Genomic DNA, 22206 nt, shown 5'->3' with positions numbered 1-22206 from the left:
TATTTGTTTGCTACCTTTTCTCCTGGTTAGTCAAAAATGTTAGTGTGAATGTATTTTTTTTTTCCTACGTTAAAATTTGTCGACAGGTTAATGGTTGGTCTTTTTAGCTGTCAATCAAACATCCATTTCCTCTTAAAGTAGGTGGTTCATAACCACTGTAAGGCTTTTTGACAACAGTCTAATGTGTGATATTAGGACCTTTTCGAATAGAGCAACTGCTTTTCCTGGATTCTGGATCCCTTAGTCTCTGCTGTTAAATGCTGGCTTGACAACTGCAGCAATACCCAGGAGCCTCACTGCACGCATTCAGACTTCTTATGGTTTTAAAAGTATATATCAGTACTACATAATCCAAACAACATGCACACACTAACATTAACGTCTAGAACTCTTAAAAAAAAAAAAACAACAGAGAATACATTCTGGTTTGTTTTTCTTTCTCTGTGTGACAGTATATCAAACAACTTGTGTGTGACGAAAAGACTCTGGAGCATGGGAGCAGACTGATATGACACACAGGCATCCGATGAATCATTAAGCTAGATCTCCGCGAGTCATTTCACGCTTGCCGGGATAATTGACAGAATATCTCTTATCTGTCTTTCTAAAATAAATATCCTGACGAGAGCTCCCGGCTGGGGAATTTATCTGTCACAGATGGCTGCTCTATCGTTTTTATTCAGACGTATTCTCTCCGTTCTGAACTGGTGTCAGCTTTCAACATTGTCCAAAGAGTTAACTCTCTTTTTTTTTTTTCTTTTTTCTTTTTTCAATTACTGCATGAATAGACAGGAAAGAGCCATTAACAAATGAGATGTTATAAATGGACGTGTACGAACTTCACAGATGAAAAATCAGAGGAGAATTAAATCAGGGTGGGCTGGGGAAAAAGCTCTTCCCATGCTGGTTATTACTTCAACAATGAAGCTCTAAATTTAAATACATTTAAACACTAAGCTCTGATTCACTTTTACAATTATCATCACTTTCTAGGTTGCACATCATTCACATTCAGCGCACACTAAGAACCAAAATTAAATTTACTAAACTGATTAATTAATATGTTAATACTTCATCGTGTTACTGTGACACTTTATCACAACTCCCCGGGTGAAAAACAGATAATCAAGGATTAATCATTTCCAGTGAATATTAAAGGCAGAAACCTCAAGTAATCTAAAACAGTATTTGTTTTTTTTTTTGTTTGTTTTTTTTTAATGTATGAATGCCATAAAGCTTCCCACCTGCATGGATGCACCGTCCACCCGAGCCACATAAGCAAGCCGGTCCAAAACCGTCACAGTCACAGGAACTGCTACAAAAAAGCCGCTGACAAAAGCTCGGACATACCGCCGTCCTGCTTTTTGAGCCATCGCCTGTGAACGAAAAAAACAATTATTTTATAGTTCACCAAACAACATGCATACAAAAACAACCTCAATTAAAATCTCAATGAAATAAAGAAATGTTCAATGTGCTTACATTTTTTTTTACCATAAGGGTTATAAACCAGCAAAAAAAACAATGCAAACTGAGTTGTTATTCATATTTTGGAAGTGCCACCTGTTTCATTAAAATTGGCATGTGTAGATTTTGTCAATATTTTACAATTATTCTAATAAATAACAAAAAATACTTCTTCTAGGTGGAGTTTTAATGTTATTAATGTGGGTTCAATTTTCTCCCACAGTTCAAAAACAAAGACAAGGTAAACTAGGTACTCTAAATGAGCCCTCATGTGTGTAGATCTCTATGCCCAGATATGGAGTGGCGTCCTCTGTATGAAGAGATGAGTTTCCGGGCGAGAGTATGTTGGACACAGCTGGCAGGCGCTTCTTTCTGTCCTGTCCGTGTTGGTTAAGTGCTGAGTGTTCATTTCATTCATTTATTACTAGAAATTTTACTTTAAAAAACTGTCTGTTTTGTCATAAGAACATAATTATTCCTGTTTACCTGGAGTTTCTATGGTCTGTGAAATAACAAATAGAAATCATTGCAATCATACTTATGTAATATTTATTTTATTAGTGCTTTTATGCAGTATTTTGCCTTTTTAGGATTTAAGTAGGTGGTGGGTGATATGGCCCTAAAACAATGTCACAATATTTTAGGGTATTTGTGCAATTACAATAATCTTGGCGATACGACAAAAAAAAAAAGAAAGAAAAATACTGGTAACACCTTACAGGTTACATTAATTAACTTACAACATAATGTCTCAATGATAAAATTGTTTAATTGTGTCTTAACTAGTGTCAATTAATATTTAGTTGAGACATTAAAGAACCACTTAATGATGTTTATTTGTGTCGTAAGTGCTGTTATTTATAGGGATGTACCAATGTGGGAATTTAGGGCTGGTGCAGATATTACACATGTATTTATCTGTCGATACACATTTATAACTTATGGAAAGACTAGACACCCCTGTATAACTTTAAAACTAATAACAATAACTAAAAATTAGCTTGAATCAATACATTTTTAAGTATCATGGAAAGTGTCTGCCAACTGTAGTAGCGTGGCCAGCATCGCTCTGACATTTTCCGACACAAAATAAATAAATAAATAAATAAATAAATAAATAAATAAATAAATAAATAAATAAATGTCATTATATACTGCTTTAAAATATTGGCCATTAAATTTCCAACATCAGCAAGCATCCCTAGGTAATTATGACCCTAATTGTAAAGTGTTACCCCAACATTTATTTGACATCTATTTGAGAAAATACGACTGCCTTAAAATAAACTGTAAATGTTCATTATTATTTGTAAACAGTAACAATTCATGCATCATGAATATATCTTCAGGTATTCAAAAGAAGCAGTGCAGATCCTCAAAACAAAAACTGAACCAAATACTTGGGAAATAAAATATCTATGAGCTATGACACTATCTAAAGGAGATCTTACTTTGTACTGATCAACCTTTTGTTTTAGGTCCTTTTATTTACTGTTATTCTGAAACTATAAGATGATGAACCAACAAAGAAATTTTACTTAAAATAATAACGAACTGTTTCTTCTTTAACTACATGCATTTTTAAATCAGGTCTTTTTAATTCTATTAGTTCACACAAGCTTATAATTCTAGTATCAGTAAAGAACTAAAACAAAACAAAAGTCTTTGTGCACAAAACTGAACACTTATGCACATTAAAATGTGTGCAGCCTCGCAGCGCTGTTTGAATACTCGCAATATTCCTAAAGAATAGCCGTCTACAGATAATGATTCCTCACAGTCCACTGACCGGCGGCCTTTTACGTATTGTGCTGGCACGCTGAATTTGCATAATGATGAATCCTTTCACATTAAAGCAGAATCTGGGAGGAGGTCGCCAAACAGATGCCCAACCTGAAAGAACAAACTGTCTTTAAAAAACACTTTGTTTTCTCACTTGGAAAGATAAGAGCTCCAGTGTGAGTGTGTTTGAGAGAACACTGCTTGCTGTGGGGTAGAACACATTCACCAATTAAAGCCGTCCTCCGTTCAACTGCCTGCCCTCTGGCTCATACCGGCTTGATGCAACAAAACTAATTAAAAGGGTAAGTGAGGAGCAAGATTACCTAACTAACTGCTGATTACCTTCTTTTAGCAGCAGTAATGTTACAGCTGTGGCCTTTTCACAAAGGTCATTTCAGTCCATATGACTGAGGCTCAACACCGCAGGGCCATGGCCCACAGCAAACAAGGAGACTGGAACACAAAATATAACAATACACAATACAAGCCTTACGCATATACGCACATTAAAGAAACAGCAGGTGGACGTGCTGGAGATGTTTTATTTAATTCTCAACTGAAATGTTCCACTAATTATTTATGTGAGGGCAAATATACCACCACTTATGTACTTTCAAGTAGTACACACTGTAATAATTATATGTAAAAATAAGTCAGTTTACCTCTTTCATTTAAAACTTCAGTAAATTATTATTATTTGTTTTAAATAAAGTGATTCTGAAATGAGGAATCTGTAACCACTCTAGGTCTAAGGCATTAATTTACTGCCAAAATACCACAATTCATGCAGCACTCTCAGATTTCATTTGTGCATATGCAATATATATTTATGAACAACCTGATATTACTGAGATCATGAACAAATCATGATACATTTTAATGAGCACATATATGCTAATTCAAATTGACCATGATTCGTACACAATTATCCTTGCTCTTGTACCAAGGCTCCCAGTTAGATGATGTTATTCAGAAATCTTAAAAATGTTATATTTAGCATGTATAGACACTTATTAATAAAGTAAACATGCTTTTAATAAGAGAATTCTTTTTGCAAATTTACAAATTTGTAAAAAAATATATATATATTTGCAAGTTCAGAGATGTGACAAATTAGGAATTTTTTTTATCTACAGTATATATAAATTAGTCTTTTAACGTAAAAAAATATTGATTTTATTTAAAATAAGCAGTTGTATCTTCAAAGAATGCCTGCTTTATTTTCAGATATTTCTATTTACATGTAACTCTTAAGAATTACTATTATTAGTTGTAATATTTAACTATTTTATCTAAAAACATGATGAGCATTAGCAGAAAAGGTGAATATAAATGTAGTCTACGCTGCTTTAGCCTCAGGAGTTGTGATGGAAAAAAAACCTGAACACTCCACTTTCCTGAAGATCTGACACAGTCTTACCCTAAAACACACTCAGCTAATTATGGAAAAGTCAGAGCAGCAGAGCGGAAAGCCAATTCATGTGCATAAATGTAAGATGTCAGAAACATGTTGGCATTTGATTTTACACATCATTTTAAAACTAAATCCATTAGCCGGGGTGAAGGAAGTACAGAAGCAGAGAAATAATCAGAATTCGCCAGCAAAGCTCGAAAGCTTCGTCCCACACCTATGCGGGAACAGCCTGCACTAAAGCAGTGTGACAGGCCTGAGGCTACCCGGCTTCAGACGGACTCAGAGAGCTGAGTACAAAGATCACGATGGAGATTTTGAAAATGTAAGCCAAAGAAAACTGCTGAGGGAAACTCAACTGACCTGCTGAGCAAAAAATGTCTACTTTTAACTTTACTTCAGCACACTTTTTCTTTTTTCTTGCATACCCTCTTAAAAAGAAAGGGATTGGGAAGATCTTTTGAGTAAAGTTATAAAAAAACACTGGTTTTGTCCCTAGGCAATGCCAAATATGATATTTTCTGACTAATACCACAGAAGAAGCTCACTTTGGGTCCTAAAAGTGAGTTTTCTGAGTGACATCATAGTAGAACCACTCTTAGTGTCCTACAGATGTAACAATAAGGTTATTTTTAGAATATTGCATATAACAACTGTTTTTCATTTCCTGAATGATGCCATAGAACACTTTTTTTGTTTCTCTAAAGCATTGGCAAAGTTTTTTTTTCTCTGAGAAATACCACAGAGGGGCAGCTATTGGTGCTCTAAAGCAGAGTTAAAATGTACATTTCATGGGTAAAGTCATAAAAGAACCACTACCACTGAGTGATGAAGAATCATCTACTGAAAAGTTATTTTAAAGATATTTTAAAGTGGTTTTCAACAGTTCTCAATGACCTCTAGACGGTTAAAACACTTTTGCTATGTCTTAATGTGAGATTTTCTTTTTTTTAAGTATCTGGACCATCTGGGGGTTAAAAACTACTCAGTTGAAAGGTTCTTTAGGGACCAAAAGAACCTTTTTTGTCAGTGTTACCTTTAGTAGAGTACCTTTACAGTGATGGCCTACATTAGAATCTCTGTTACTCTTTATTATAGCTTGCCAAGTGTAGGCGAATAGGCAGGAGCCAGCAATAACCACTGCTAAATCAGCTATGGTGATATATGGGTAACCCTGCCAAGTTCCATCTGTCAGGGTGTTCTAACAGTAATCCCCTTCCAGAGCCTACAGTGAAATCTTCCTACTTTACCCCAGAGCAACATGGGGGACTTTAAAAAAAATCCTTAGATGCTATTTCTGTTAATCTGCCCATGCTCATCAAACCATACACATCCACATCATGGGCCCACATCCTGAAAGTAGGGGACTGGCCTGGCGCCCAACTTGTACACCGCCGGTATCAGAAGTGTGGGCTAAAATAACCGGTGTTATATTTTATTTACAGTTTATTTAAGTAAATAAAGCTGACATTAATGTATCACTGAAATCCACATAATCACATAAATACCTTTTCTAAACAGATTCCAGAAGCGTTTCCGTTATATACCTATAAGTACATCGATTTATGTGTCCTGTAAGGACAGATTTAATCACCATACCTCCAAGAAGTAAATTAACTTAAAGGGCTGGAGAGCACACAGTAGCAAGTGCCCAATTCTGCAAACTTAAATGCCTCTACAGATGGAAACGTAACACACCACTGCCTCCATCTGCAATCACGGCAAATTAGACCCCTGCTAAGGCACGGTATGAAATGGTGCATGCTGGCACTACATGACAGCAGAAACATGTCCTCTTATCTACAACGAAGCTTCCAATTTGGTGCTCTTGAACCAGTTAAGCATTATGTTGTTAACTATGAGTAATTTCATGGACTCCAGAATGCGACCGCCTCACACTGTAATGTAACTTTAACTGTACTGAAGTTCGCTTTATTAGTTAAGGGTCATTCCATGTCAAATAGACTTAATTTAGAGCCTCCGACTGCTCGTCTGGAGCTGCTCCAGCTGTGACTATAACTGGACTGTGTTTTATTATATTATCTTCAGTATAACGCTAGGAGGTAATACAATTAATTTGATTGTTGTAATGCAATATCTACACGGTTAATCAAGATTGTATGTCTTTACATTCCTAACTAATATGGCCAATATTTCAAACCAATACTTGCTGACATATTTTTTGTTTATTTATTTATTGTAAGGACCAAGTAATGCTAGCCACTATACTGCGATTGGAGGACACTAGCCTGGCTACTTTAAATTCATTGATTTAAGGCATTTTTGGTTGTAAGTTATAATGCAGTGTCAAATCTACAGCAACGGTCTAAACGTACATGTGTAATATTAGATATGGCATCGGCACATCCCTTTTGTTTGCATTTTTGCATTTAGATCTTAATGACTTTGTTTGTTAATATTCTCACACATTTACAAATAAAAACTGAATAAAACTGTCTATTTTTAGTTGTTACATAATCACTAAATATCGAGGATCACTTCTATTTGTTAAATATCACTGGGTTATGTGGCATAAATACTTTATGCAAAGGATATGTAATCATACACAATATGTCACAATGACAAACTGGAAAAAACAAAAATCTCTAGTTGCTGGGTTTTTGTACAGCAAGGTTTCATGTGTTTGTGACCATGAGAACAATATGAGGGGAACCCTCAGGATCTCAGAGTTAAAGAAACCATTAAAGCCTTTTATTTTAGTAATATTTTATTCATGTCTGAAGACACCAGTCCTGAATATATGACAGTACATGTGTGACTCGTATTTCACTGTACAGTTTTGACTGACAACAAAAGTAAATTTTTTTAAACCCCAATTGTGATATGTGGTGTCTTGTGGTATCAAGGCAAAAACAGCCAAGTACAGACTTGCACTGTCAGACCTGCCGAGACAATTAGGATGGGATGAATCACCTAAACATTTTCTGATTAGCAGTGAGTGTGATCACTTCTGTGAGAAAACATTTCTCTGTGCATTCTGGACGTTCTAAATGTCAATGACTGCTAACAGATACATCATAAACAGTTTACTTACTATAAGTGGTTGCTGTAAATAAGTGTGAATATTTATGATTCTGACATTCACATTCATTACTCAGGTAGAAGAATAGATATTAGGGTTTACATTTTTCTGTAGAAGGTGAAGTATCAGCTTAAGATTTTTATCCAAGTAAAAGTGCTAAAGTACTAATTAAACTATAACTCATTAAAGTATAAAAGTAAAAGTAATGTAAGGGATATAAATTAGAGGCCGGAATAAAAACAAGTAAATAAATTCAAATAATTGGGTGAAAATGTAAAGAGAAGTACAAATTCGACAGAAAAATATTTACATCAGTTATGTTTTTATGTGGGATAAAAAAATGGGATAATCAAGACTGCATATATTTACTTATAGAAACCTGTAAAGAACTTTTTTATGTAGCAGCGATATTTATATTTTGCAAATTTCCCTAATGGAAATACAAGGAGTTTATGTTTGCATCGTGTTTAATATAAAAGTTGCACGCAAGATTGGAGGTGTCTGCTTACTATTCTTAAAAATCTAAAAAACTAACTAAATAAATAAATAAATAAATATGTATGATGCTGTTTGTTGAACTAAAACCCTAAATTGCGAATCATTCATATACTAGTGCATCTTAAAAAAAATGTAATATAATTGAAAAGTTACTTTACTTCAGTAATTCAGTTCAAAATGTGAAACTCATTATATAGATGTATTACACAGAGATTAATCTATTTTAAGTGTTTATTTCTTTTATTGTCTATTGTGGCTTACAGCCAATTAAAACCCAAAAATCAGTTTCCCAGAAAGTTTAAATATTATGTAAGACCAATTAATACTTTTGGCATTGCGCCAAGTCCTGCTGGAAAATGAAATCTTCATCTCCAAAAAAGATGTCAGCAGAGGGAAGCATGAAGTGCTGTAAGATTTTCTGTAAAATGTCCAAAGTCAGGGCAGTGTTTTCCTTGTACTACTTAATACAATTATATCTTTACCAGTTGACTAGGATTTGGTGTAAAATTCAAATGTGCAGATTGTTTTTTTTTATTTGTATTTTTTATTGGTTAAGTTAATCATCTCATCAACAGTCACTCTCACACAACTGTAAAAATTTCTGCTGATCACAAAGCAGTTTTACAGTTATGGGCAAAACCCTGATATCGAACATCAACACTCTTAGTTCTAGTGAGGTGTGTGAATACAGACCTCTAAAACAGGGGTGTCCAAACTACGACCCGGTTTCCTTTTTTGGAGCGGCCCACAAGGTATTTTAGAAATAAAATAAAAGTTGGCCCGCTGTTACGCAGGTTTTTATAATGTGACATTCAAAGTTTGAATGCTAGGTGTCAGAAACGGGCCAAAGAGTCTTAAAAGCGGCGAGAGTGAAGTTGTAGCGCAGAAAAACAGGCCAAAGATTCTTAAAAGCGGAGAGGTTATAGCGAAGAAAAACAGGCCAAAGAGTCTAAAAGCGGAGAGAGTGCTCAGTTATAGCGCAGAAAAACTGGCCAAAGAGTCTAAAAGCGAAGAGAGTGCGCAGTTAAGTCTAAAAGCGGAGAGGGTGTTCTGTTATAGCGCAGAAAAACGGACCAAAGAGTCTAAAAGCGGAGAGAGTGCTCTGTTATAGCGAAGAAAAACGGACCAAAGAGTCTAAAAGCGGACAGGGTGCGCAGTTGTAGCGCAGAAAAGCGGGCCAAAGAGTCTAAAAGCGGAGAGGGTAAGCAGTTGTAGCGCAGAAAAAGGGCAAAAGAGTCTAAAAGTTCCCATAATTAAGGAGTTTGATATTAAGAGACATCATGAAATGAAACATCAATTTGAAAATTCTTAGTTTACACAACACTGTCAAAGATAGATAAAGATAGTAAGTCAAGTAAAACGGTGTGTAAATGAAAATAATCAGGAAAATGTATTATTTAAAGTGGTATATTTCATTATTTGTTTTATTACAGAGTGGCCCGTGACTTCAAATATATTTCTCCTTCTGGCCCCCAACAAAAACAGTTTGGACACCCCTGCTCTAAAATAAAAGTATTAGCTAGTTTTGCGGGACCTCTGAGGACATACAGACCTTCAGTCAATCTGGTAGGTCATTAATTAGCTACAAATGTCATTGTCTGTAGCTACTGTAATGCCTGGAGCTGGATGTGCATTTAAACTTTCCGTTCCACCTTAAATGGACAGTATTTACATTAGCGCCCCTGAAATGTCAGAGTGTAACTGCAGCGATATTTAAGGTGGACTGGAATATTCGAACATGACAGCGGCGAAAAAAGTGGTCAAATACAGCTTCGCGGTCCTGAAACAGTGTAAGGTGTTGAGTTTAGCTAATTCACACAGGTATAAGCTTGGTGTTAGTTATTTGTGTTAGTAATATGTTTAATAATTTAATAAAAAGCGAAAAAGCTCTACAGCTGAACTCAGCTAAGGTAACTAGCTAGGTAGCTAGCTAGGTTAACTAGTGTTCCTGTGAGACAGACGCCCGCGTGTTCACATGCTGTGCTGTTAGGCAGCAGCAGCTTCACGTTATGAACTGTGAGAAACACGCCGGTCCTGCGGGTTTTTTCATAACATTTCACTCCTGAACTTCTCCGCTTAGCGGACTCGCTTCATTCCACTCACCCTCAGCCTGCGCGTGTGATCACTCCGCGAATGACGCCACTGCTGACTCTCTAAAAGACCGGGTCCTAAAGTCCGTCGTTTCACTGCAGCCTCACTCTAGCTGTCTAGCACACACAGCCTGTACTACTGAACCCAGTAATTCTCAAACCGTGGTACGGGCAACCACTTCAGTTTCTGCATCAGTTTCTCTGATTTTGCTATTTATAGGTTTATGTTTGAGTAAAATGAACATTATTGTTTTATTATATGAACTACGGACAACATTTCTCCCAAATTCCAATAAAAACATTTATTTGCAGAAAATGCAAATAATGCAAAGAAAACAAGTTCATATTCATAAAGTTTTAAGAGTTCAGAAATTAGTATTTGGTGGAGTAACCCACTGCTTTTGGATAACTGTATAACTATATGCCACTCCTGGTGCAGTTCCACTTGAATTCAATCAATTCAATTTGGTAAAATAAAAGAAACTCATAATTATTAAGTGGACTCTTTTGTCAGGTCTGTATATGTCTGTCACACATTTGAAGCAAATTGCAAAATAACTGAGTGTACAACTTGGTATTTTTTTAGTTTATAAGGGATTTATAATCAGTATTGCTATTTATCTTAAATTAATAATGAATAATATTGTAACTTCAGTGTTTTAGTAGTTCTTTTATTACAGTTTTATATCCTAGTCAAGAACATTTAATAATATAATAATTTTACTTACTTATTTCTGCTCTTGGCCCTCCTGAGCTCTCTTCTCTCCTCTTTAACATTTTATTTTACATTTGTTCTTTTTTGGTTACATTGTGATTTCAATCTCTCTCTCTCTCTCTGCTCTTCATGCCGTCCTTCCTTATGTCATATTCTGCTTGTTCTTGTTGACGTAACATCCAAGACAACACCCACTTTTTTAAATTTTTAAAAGTAGCCCAAAAAACGCACTCCGCCATCCCTGAATTTTTACCCGAGACTGGATTTTTAATCAAGCTTTATGCAAGATGTCACTTTATCGGGTGAGAATGATTCTAAAGAAGGAGGAAGGAGCTTGTTAATGATCTCAAGGGAGCTGTTTGGAGGCAGAGAAATGCTTGATATGACCCCAAAAAGACCATGCCCACTGTCTAAACAACAGGTCAGGAAGACTTCACTGCATTGCTGATGAACAAGGCCATGTACTGTAGATTGTTGAATGAGAAATTCCTGGCCTTAGTGAGAACACCAAAGATGAGTCATGGATGGGTCTTCCAGAATGACAATGACCCAAAACAAATGACCAAGGTCTCGTTATGCTTGAAGATAATTTTTTTTATATTCTCTCCCTCTCTGTTAAAACAAACCTACCACAAAAATACAGACTGTTCATCTTTTCGCCACTATATAAGTAAGAGAGAGCAGGAATACATGTATTAAAACTATTTACTAACAGTTATTTATAAATGTTAACACATCCTTTACATCAACCAATCTTTATTCTTTAATGGCTAATATTCAACATTTACAAATAAAAATTTTCATTGCAACATTCAAAGCTATGAACTGGTTACATTTTTCATATAAACACAGTTTGTACAAAATCTGTAACACAGGCTATATGGAATACTTTCATTCCATCGTATGATATAAAGTACAACTTTATAGGTTCAAAAAATTGAACAAAAATAAAAATAAAAAAAGATAAAACCTAATCCATACAAAAAGTGAGACAAAGTGAAAGAAAAGGAGAGAAAATACAAGAATACTAGTTGACTTTCTAAAACTGGTCACTAGGCAATCCACTGAAAATTATAAAATGCGATTGCCTAAAATGAGCAATTTTTCATAGCATAGGCATATGTGAACACAACTGCAACACTATTAATAAAGTAGTTCACACAAGCAACGTACTAATGGCCACCATTTACAAACTCATGCCCGAGTTCATCTCAGATATTTCTACTGGGGTCACTTTTTATTATCAGGATTTAAAACTGTGCTTATTCACAATATATCAATAACATTTCCATGATGTGAAATAATTTTAAACTGTGCAATGTGAAGACCTACACTAGCTAATGTGATACACTCTAAAAACAAAGCTGCTAAAAGGGCTTTTTAGAGTAATGCCACAAGATCCAATTTTGGCTATATATAGAATAATGTTTGTACAGATAAAAAGGGGGTGAAAAACCTTTAAATCAAATTAAGAATTTCTGAATATTTAAATGTTTCTTCAGACTTGCACTTCTCTTTTGCTTCTTTTTTCTATATTGAACCAAAAGTGGTACTTTCATGGCATGTTTCAAAAAACTCTTTAAAGCATTTGTTATTGTTAAGAGTGTATTTTTTACTACTTTGTGCAGCTTTACATAATATTATTTGTTTAGATTTGCTGAATGTACAGTTCAACAAGATTATTCTATTTTTTTCTACCTAAATCAAACCAACTCATCATTGTCAACTCATCGTTTAGTGTTTCTGGGCTGAGACTGTGAGATCAGCTAGCTGTTTTAGCTTTAGCAACAATAGGATTAAAACACCCTTGTGTTAAAACATGGAAAAAATAAAAATAGCATGTAAACTGTAAATATATGTGTAGGATTCAGGGACGTGGAAAAAATGGGTGATGGGGAGGCTGCAGCTTTCCAGGTTTAAGGAGCCACAACTGCTCAAAAACATTGTTTTCAGAGCTTTTATGTATTCTGAATATTGTTTATATATTTTTCAATGAGTTAATACAGTAAAGTTGTTATTATTGTAGCTCCTATTTAGTTCATGTTGAAGTGTTGAACACTTCAGTGTGTAGCCGAGACTCCTGTTAGCTCTTCAAAATAAAAGTCATTTAAAAGGTTTGTGTTTTGTGCCACTGTTCTGTGACAGCAGCTAGTAGTTTAGTGCACTGTAGCATTAGCTTTCAAATAGCAAAATTCTTATTACTACTTGTGCAAGTTGTACACAGAATAAAACCTATAGGGCCCTAAACATATTTATTTACCACAGAATGTGACTTTTTGAAAAGTCAATTTTTTCTTCCAATTGAGAAATTCACCTTAGACTCAGAACACCAAATATGGGCATATGAGGACTACAGAATGATGCAGGACTGCAGTGGTCTATAGAAGAACCAAGAACCATGTTTATAATAGAGATAGATGTGTAATATCGTAAAGAACCTTTTAAACAGAGTAAACCTTTACCAGAGTAAAAGGGTTTATCTGTTATAATGTATCTGTATTGCAAACATGGTTCCTTATAAAAAGTGATTCTACTATGGAAATGCTCAAATAATAATTTCAAGCACCTTTATTCTGAAGACTATATAAAACTCTGGGCTACACACTGAAGAGTGTTGGTTATCACAACACAAATCAACACATATAAACATCAACATCTGATTACCCTTTTGCTTTTGTTAATTTGATTAAAGCTGGTCAGGAAGTTGAAAGCAGAGTGTGTTCATTGAGTCACATTTTAGTACATTCGTACACATTCTATTTGATGAAAAATGCAAAACAAAACAGAATAATAATAATAATAAAAAAAAGAAATTTAGGCACAGCATTTTACATGACGTCACAACGCATGGTGTTTCATATTTTGCCCAACCTTCCCACATCTCTGATTGGATATGTTCTTGGAAATCTTCACCTAATGAATAGAAAAGTTATGTTTTCTCAAACATCAACATATAACTATAATTAGTAGCAGCAGCAGCTATTAATCAAATCCTGCCTATACACATTTTTAGGCTAAGCTCCAGAAACGGATGCATCAACATATACTGCATTAGATATGTACACTCTCAGAAAATGGGTACTATACTGTACCACGTGTCACAGGGGTCCTCAAGGGTACATTTTCAGTATCTTTAGTTAGTATACATAATTATACTGTTTTTATAATGCAATGGTTCTTACTCGTTTTGCCTTGAGTCCATACATCATATGCCAGCTCCATTTATTTGACTTTTCTATTGATGAAAAGTTCATTATGAAAAAGATACAAATCTTCCATTTGGAAAATGTAATGCCATATAAAACTTCATTAATGAACCTTAAATAACCCTGTTGTACCATTAAGGGGTACATCACACTGTTTGTACCTTGGGGGCCAATAATGTACAGTGCATGTCCATTACCCTTTATTTCAGACACTGTGGGGAAAAGAAAAAGGACCAATCAATTATCTTAACCTATGTAAAGATTGAATGTTTCTGGCTGGCAGTGAAACAGCTCTCGAATTATTCATTATTATTAATTTTTCCTGTATCCTCAACAGGTAGAATCTTTTTTTAAAAAACTTGCATTGGCAACACGTTAATATAGCTTAATATATAGTCAAGTCTGAAAGAACATAGAATGAAATATCACTTTTACTATTAGGAATTAGGAATGTCTGTTAGGAATGTTGTGTAAAAAAGAAATAAAAAAAAATCTGCATATACATTCTTTAAGAAAATCATAACAGTTGCATAAAAAATAAACATAAAAATGGCAAAACAACGAAAAAGGCAAAACAATGTACTGTATTCTTTACATGTCTGTGATTGCCATGCAGGGCCCAAAATTGAGGTGTTTCTGGCAGTCAAAACTGGTTCTAACGCACAGACTGAGTTTCGTTCAGACCAACCTGGAAGTACAAATCAAGACAGCTCTACGTTTAGATTAGCATGAGGCTCTGCTGCCTATATCATCTCTTAGAATGATGTTCATAAATGCCGGCGTCTCCTCATCGATCCAAGAGTATCTGTGACAGTTTAGCTAATTCTGCTGACAGCGAAGCAGCTAAAGCAACCGCATTTGACATCTCTGAAATCCGAGGGGAAAAAAATACACTCTCTTTAAACCTGGAGGGCCTGTTTTGTGCTACGAACATCACACTCTTGAGAAAACTACACTGGTTATATTGCTTGATGCTGCTGTACATGCCTCATGCTATCTTAGTCTATGCCTCGGCACACTGTATAAAAAGCACATTATCAAGCACGAGCATTCAGGCTTATGCAAGTTAAGCTTCCCTAACTACTCTCACCGACAGAAATGTTAATACTGTTAATTGGTATCTTTGGCACAATACTCGGAGACCACACAACTTCATTACATGGCACGATTAACGGTCAGGCAGGGTCCGCAGATACAAGGCTACATTAGAAAGAAACACTAAGAAATATGTAGCACCTTTCAGCCATTCCAGAAAGTACAAAGCGGTTAAAACAAGCCGCAGGTCTAGCTGCACGTCTTTTTTCCATGTAAGGCCTAAAAACAGTGCCGTAGCATAGGGTGAATTCTGTACAGATGTGGGATTTTATACATCTATCAAAAATACCTTGCTAGCAATGTGTCTCTGGAACGTTGCTCTAAGTGGGATGTGGACCTGCCAGATCTAAAGGTTTAACTGTAAACAATATGCCCTTTTTTAGATTATAGTTCTAATCTCTTAATGGCTATTCTTGTACATCATTATTGTCAGCCAACAACGTATGCTAATGGAAAATATGCAGAGATAGAAAGCCCTGAGTCAATTCAAGTTCAGCTGTAGCAACTCATCAAGATAACTGAATTTGAATTGAACCAGACCCAAACGAATGGCGTAAAAGTAACGAAAAAAAAAAAACATTCACAATAAATTAACAACAGCAAAGCTAATGGTTTAAAAAAAAAAAAAAAAAAAAACACAGCAGTACATCTGCGAACATAAAAAGGCCTTTTTTTAAACACATGCCCACGAGACGACTGCCACCACAACAGAAACAGAAATAGAAACAGCTATATTTCATTTTAAGGTAATACAAAAAAATAAAACTGCATCTATAAAAAGTAATCCTGCTTTCCGTCAAAGAACCCAAAGTAAGAGTTTATAGGTTTTGTGTGGTGCTCTACTGCCTGCCACAGATGCCTCTGCTACTGCCAGTGCCGCTGATAATGCTGAAAGTCTACAGCTGAGACACTTTTCTGGGCGTCAGTCTGTGTCTGGGCTCCGAGTGGATCCTCTGCGTACGGCTGAGCTGAGGTTTGGAGGGTAGGTTTGGGTTGTCTGCGCTGGGCGGGACTGAGAGGCTGTGAGGGAGAGGTGTGGCCCGGCGGGGGTTGTTCCGTTCATAGACGCTGTAGGGGGGTGGGGTTTTGCTGCCCCGGCGGACGGGGTTATCTGGTGGGGCGGCGGGGGGCAGGGGAGACTCGGCTGAAGGCAGCTCGATCCCGCAGGTTTCGGACACGCTGCAGCGGCTCAGTGAGGAGATCCCGCTGCTATAGCTGCCCGAGCGGGCTGGAGAATGGGATGCCAGGCTGCCCACAGGCAGGCCATCAGTGGGGGATGGAGTGAGGGGAGGAGCCGTGGTCTGTAGAGGGAACAGTTTGGACATTATTGGCTGTGAAAAAAAAAACTATGAAAGGCTGAGGCTGTAAGGTTGTGTTTATCAATATTGACATAGTAACCAAATGTGTCGAATAAGTGTTTTATGGTAACCAACATTAATGTATCTAGTTTGAAAGTATGCAGGTAAGTATATAAGTAGGTAAATATACTGTATACTGTATCGTGTAATGTAAAGGCTTCCGAGTGGAATAGAGGTTATAACTGCAGGGAGGAAAGGGGACAAACTCTTACTCACTAAAACCCTAGATTTAAGAAAACATATTGGACAGGCAGATTTCTACAAACTTTAGGTTATATAACGTATGTAACTCAGTCACTTATTTTTTAAAGTTTAGTACTTAAGCACAAAGAAAATATCATTGTCTAATATTTATTCCTAAATCCCTTTCTGGCCATTTGCCAGCTTAAATCTCTTCTCACTGGATCACCTGTCAGGTACCAAGAGTTTTTAGTGAACTGGGAAAATCTGCTTTTAGCTACAGAGCACCAGTGAGCTGGAATTCTCTACAGGAAACGTTGAAGCTCAGCTAGCTGGAATCACTGAATCAGTTTTAATCTTTTTTTATTATTTTAATTTTAAATTGGTTTTATTTATTTTTGTTTATTTATTTATTACTATTTATTATTATTTATTATTCTAATGTTTTATTTTATTTTGTTTCCTGTGTTCTTAGTTCAGTATTATTCATTTAGTCATGTCTTATTATTTTATTTTACTTTTTCTTTATATTATATTCTATAAATGTTTTACTTTTTGTTTCAGTTTGTGTTTATGGTCTTTTTAGAATTTTCTACTTTTTTCTTTTTTGGTGACGAAAATGTTTTTTTTTTTTTACTATTTTGTTCCTTATTAGTTCTATTTTCTTATTAATGTTTTCAATCCCTTTTATATTGTAAATGCTTGGCTACATTGTAAATGAGGGTCACCCTTAGTGTATTCCTAAATGAATATAAAGGTTAATTGATTGATTGAAGTAACCCTTACTTGTATCACTGAAATGGAGGAAACCGGTAAGAACCCACATAAACAGGATTTCAAGCATTTCATGCACACTTTATATAAGTGTACAAACACAGGATGACTTCATTGCCACAGTTGTTGCAGCATGAAAGCAACTGTTCTCTAAAACGGGATATTCCAGTGTTGTGTTCATGTTGTGCACAAAATTACAGCCAAAAAGTATCAAAGGTGCAATAAGAGCTGTTACAAATTGATAACCCTCCAATCTTGTTTTATATCAAACAGACCACGAGTGGAATTTCTTAAGTTATGTGTTTTGTGGCATCTGGAAGACAAAAACGAATAAAGCCTACCTTTTGAGGAGATCTTGCTGTTGGCATAGGAGACAGAGACCGTATGTTCTTGCCTAGGTACAGACACAGGAAATAGATCAACATACCAGAAATCAGATAGGACATATGAAATATGATGTGTTGGAGAGGAAGAGTGAACAGCTGTACCTGTTTCTGCATTAGGGAGATTTGCCTCAGGTCGTGGCAGACTGGTGTCTATCTGAAATGGGATCATTCTCTGCAAGTGAGAAACAGAACAGATCGTATCACACCACACATCTCTCTTCTCCCAGAGGGAATTCTACTGCCTGTAGCGTAACTCTACTGACCTGCATGGGGTCCAGCGGGCTGGGGAATATACCACTGCATAGTCTGTCTCTGGGGGGCAGGCACACATTATCTCTGCTGTGTTTGTGTTTGTCCGACGGCAGCGGAGACGACGACGGAAGAGAATCTATGGTTGAGATATGGACCAGCGGTCAAATGGCAGGCAAACAACTTTAAGTTAGAAACATCACACTATTAATTAAGCATGGATTGATACATTGCTGTTTCTTTATAGCGTGAATATGCAGGTCAGTTTCCTCTGCTGAGAAGCGCAGAAGCACTTTGCCATTAAAATATCAACCCATCAAATTCATAAAGGGAATGGCAAGTGACATGCTAATTGGTTAATTGCAAGTTACGCCCAAAACATACTCATGATTAATTAAGAGAATTAGTACATGCATTTTATGCGTTTTGAGACACACAGCACATTTTATATTTGTAATATTGTTAGCAAAGATACTCTGACATGCTAAGCAGTTGATGGATCCATAATGTATTTCAATAAGTATTTCTTTGATTTGCTTGAGGGTTTTTTTTCCAGCTGTATTGAACTTGAACTTATCCATAACTTTTGTGTATTGGAACTTTCCTAGGCAGCAGTGTAAATACTAGTTCAATATCTACTGACGTTTTAAAACAGATTCGAAGTGTTGCCACAACAGACTGTAACCACATGAAGACACATTAAGGTGCTGTGCCTTCTAAACACATTCATCCAAACCAGTACTGGAATCTGCTGTTGAATATTCTCTGAGCTTGTGTTCAAGGTTTGTGCCTCAGACTAGATGAGTTATCTAATGTCACTGCTAAGGAAAGCCTCCCAACACTTGCTTTTAAGACACTGCTATTAATCTGCATCCACTTGTAAAAGTACGGTTTTAAAAGGTGGAGAAAAACCTACATAAAGCTGGAGGTCACCAGTCGCACAAACAAAAGTACATGGACAGGGATGTGTATTCAGCTGCACCTCCAGCAACCAATGTATTAAATACTGAATTGATTTAATTGGCCTTCGCTCCTCTGTGTGTGTGATGTGACAATAAAAGAGACTTGCTCTTGGTGTGATTTGATATTTCTGTAAAACGTCTGCCTTGAATATGACATTCAAACTGGAATAGCACTGCATTTACAGCAGCATTTTAAAGAGCTGTGTGAAAATTAAAGCAGGCTTCTGCTTGGCACAGAGATAACTAATGGAGACCACTTCCTAAGAGCTGCCCACCCACATGCGCTCACCTCTATTGCTTGAGGGCGCCGAGCTGTTCACGTTGTGGGAACCGGAGTGGTTGGAGCTGAGGCTTGAGGTAGATGGACTCGGCTGCGGTGAGAAAAACAGTGACGAGGTCAAGTTAATCAATATACTGTATCTTTCAGGAATTATAAAACAGACTGTTTTATAAGATGGACTGAGAAAGTCCACATGGTTGCATGTATTCAGCTAAAAAAATCAACCCATAGCATGACTAGAGCACACACCTGCATGTTGAAGACTTCATCCGAGCTCTCTGATTGGCCAGTGATGTTGCTTACGTCATTAGAGGCTTGTGAAGATAGGGAGGATGAAGAGTAGCGATTGACAGCTGGGTAACTAAGGGGGCTGAAAACACAGGGACATCAGGATCACTTACAGTAGTTCGACTTACACACGCCTGCTACTGTAGAGCCATGTATGGTGTTTGAGAGTTCAATTGTTCATTTAACTGCATAGACTGCAAATATTGTCTCACTTTCTTGCTCTTTAAAACAATAGACCACCTAAAAATGATTAGTTTCTTTGATTTTACCAAACTGAAAATCTCTGGAATATAATAACAATTATCACAAGCCATCACACCAAGCTAAACTGCTTGAATTTTTGCACCAGGAGTGGCATAAAGTTATTCAAAAGCAGTGTGTAAGACTGGTGGAGGAAGCAGGCCAAGATGCATCAAAACTATGATTAAAAACCAGAGTTATTCCACCAAATATAGATTTCTGAACTCTTAAAACTTTATGAATATTAACTTATTTCTTAGTCTGACAGCTCTGCATCTTTTTTGTTTTTTCAGCCATTTCTAATTTTCTGCAAATAAATTCTCTAAATGACAATATTTTTATTTTGGAATTTGGGAGAAATGTTGTCTGTAGTTTATAGAATACAACAACAATGTTCATTTTACTCAAACATATACCTATAAATAGCAAAATGAGAGAAACTGATTCAGAAACTGAAGTGATCTATTTTTACAGAGCTGTACGTAAATAAAGGTCTGGTCCAATGGTGAAATTTCCTCACTACTTACTAAATATTCCACAGTCAACTGTCAGTGCTATTATAAAAAAGCAGAAGCCACTGGGTCAATCACTACAGACCTCCAATCTCCAACTTCGTGTGGCCTTCAGATTAGCTCAAGAACAGTAGAGCGTAGAGAGATTAATGTAATAAGTTTCCATGCAATATAGTGTAAATGTAAATGCAATATAAATATGACTCATTATGTAACCATGTAGTCAATTATGTAACCCTGTTATTTAGCTCAAACTATGTTAAATAATGTAATAAACATAAGACCACAAAACCAGACATTACAGACCTGCGCCTGGCTACTATTCTGCCTCCTTCTGGACTGATGGCATTTGGCACGGGGGTCCTGCAGGTGCGGGGACTGCCATTGGCAAAATGCAGTGGACTGACGCGCACATACGCAGGAAACTCCTGTGGCTGGAAATGAAAAGATTCAGATTACAATGGTTTTCTGGTTTTAATCAATAACTTATTTTGAATCTCACATTTATTAGAAACCCCTCTCTCTCCAAGCTTACTGGTGTACAGTTAGAGACTGTCGTCAAGTTGTGGTCAAAAGACCCACATGGCTGGATAATTAGAGAGGTGAATTAATTATCAATTTACTGACATTAACATGAGTACAAACTCAAAAGTACCCTTGTGGTCAAAAACTGATTAATGAGGAATGGAGCAGAGAGTAAACACATTGTGCATAGCAACAGTACCTACAGTCCTATATAGTGGGTCTATAAGGCCCTCAAAAATGGCCAGTGAGTCGCAGAGGGAGGTTTTAATGACGCACATGGTGAGAGTACATGAGTCACTCTATAACTGCAAGCACCATTCATGTCTGTGGGATATAATTTACATCTGAAAGCTTTGTTTTACCTGTTTTCCCTTGTTTTTAATGATAAAAAGATGAACTTTATAACAAATTTTACTTTTAATATGAAAAGAGATAAATAAGCATTTAATACAAATATCATTACAGGGTTGCTTTTTAGGACATTTTTCATGACTTCTATAATAATATAATAATAATATGCATAATAAAAGCCCCTCAGTTAAACTGTGCTTACCCACATGAGTACTGGATTTACTAAATCTATCTATGCAACTAATCTAATAAACACACGTTTTTTTCTTAAAGATGCAAATCCCTCTGTAGGTGTTTTGTTGTTAATAAACTATAAATGAGGATTTAACTGGAAATAGTTTGTGAATTTACACTAAATTAGCCTTGATTGTAAAACAGTTTGCTTTGTATGTGTCAGTAAGTAAGTACGTGTCTTCAGGCAAAGTAACTATTTAATAGAATCTTTTTTTTTGTCTTTTGAAATATTTTATAGATATTTTAAAGAGCTTGGTCTCAATCAACAGCATATAAATTAATGATCAAGAGCGTTACTCCAGCATCACTGCTTCAAATTTTAATAGGACGTTTTAAATAAAACATTATTTGATGTTTAGGGAAGTGCAGTGTCAAAAATACCCATGTGTTCAACTTGTTCTATCCTTTTATGTTAAAATACTGACTTTGCTATGTAATATTTAGTATGAAATAATTTAATGAGTATATGAGTCATATATACTGCTTAATATAGCTGACAGGGAAAAAAAAAACACTTGTATCTTCATTCATGTTATTTTACACTTTTTATAATATTTCTA

The 22206-nt window shown here is 35.9% G+C and overlaps 2 protein-coding genes across 6 annotated transcripts in view; both read right to left on the bottom strand.

Annotated features, from left to right (window-relative positions):
- The window catches only part of immp2l (inner mitochondrial membrane peptidase subunit 2), a 133366-nt gene extending 122930 nt beyond the window's left edge, over positions 1 to 10436 (bottom strand). The window contains exons 1-2 of one of the 3 annotated variants that reach the window (XM_022684174.2): positions 10305 to 10436; positions 1245 to 1376 (exon numbers count right to left, since the gene is read on the bottom strand). In XM_022684174.2, the coding sequence (XP_022539895.2) occupies positions 1245 to 1373 (129 nt within the window). In that variant the 5' untranslated portion in view covers positions 1374 to 1376; positions 10305 to 10436. Of the gene's footprint in view, positions 1 to 1244; positions 1377 to 3591; positions 3698 to 10304 lie in introns of those variants that run through there. The other 2 variants (XM_049484157.1, XM_022684175.2) reach the window with 2 other exon arrangements.
- A 3274-nt stretch (positions 10437 to 13710) lies between these two features.
- The window catches only part of dock4 (dedicator of cytokinesis 4), a 107819-nt gene continuing 99323 nt past the window's right edge, over positions 13711 to 22206 (bottom strand). For all 3 annotated transcript variants that reach the window (XM_007252878.4, XM_007252879.4, XM_022684172.2), the window contains 7 exons: positions 20843 to 20970; positions 19746 to 19866; positions 19506 to 19587; positions 18269 to 18393; positions 18108 to 18177; positions 17961 to 18013; positions 13711 to 16608 (listed from right to left, as the gene is read on the bottom strand). In XM_007252878.4, coding sequence (XP_007252940.3) covers positions 16204 to 16608; positions 17961 to 18013; positions 18108 to 18177; positions 18269 to 18393; positions 19506 to 19587; positions 19746 to 19866; positions 20843 to 20970 — 984 coding nt within the window. In that variant the 3' untranslated portion in view covers positions 13711 to 16203. The remainder of the gene's footprint in view (positions 16609 to 17960; positions 18014 to 18107; positions 18178 to 18268; positions 18394 to 19505; positions 19588 to 19745; positions 19867 to 20842; positions 20971 to 22206) is intronic.

This window comes from Astyanax mexicanus, chromosome 10 (assembly GCF_023375975.1).
Source record: "Astyanax mexicanus isolate ESR-SI-001 chromosome 10, AstMex3_surface, whole genome shotgun sequence".
Lineage (NCBI taxonomy): Eukaryota > Metazoa > Chordata > Actinopteri > Characiformes > Acestrorhamphidae > Astyanax > Astyanax mexicanus.
The sequence above is the reverse complement of the archived record's forward strand: the minus strand, read 5'-3'. Positions and strand labels throughout refer to the sequence as shown.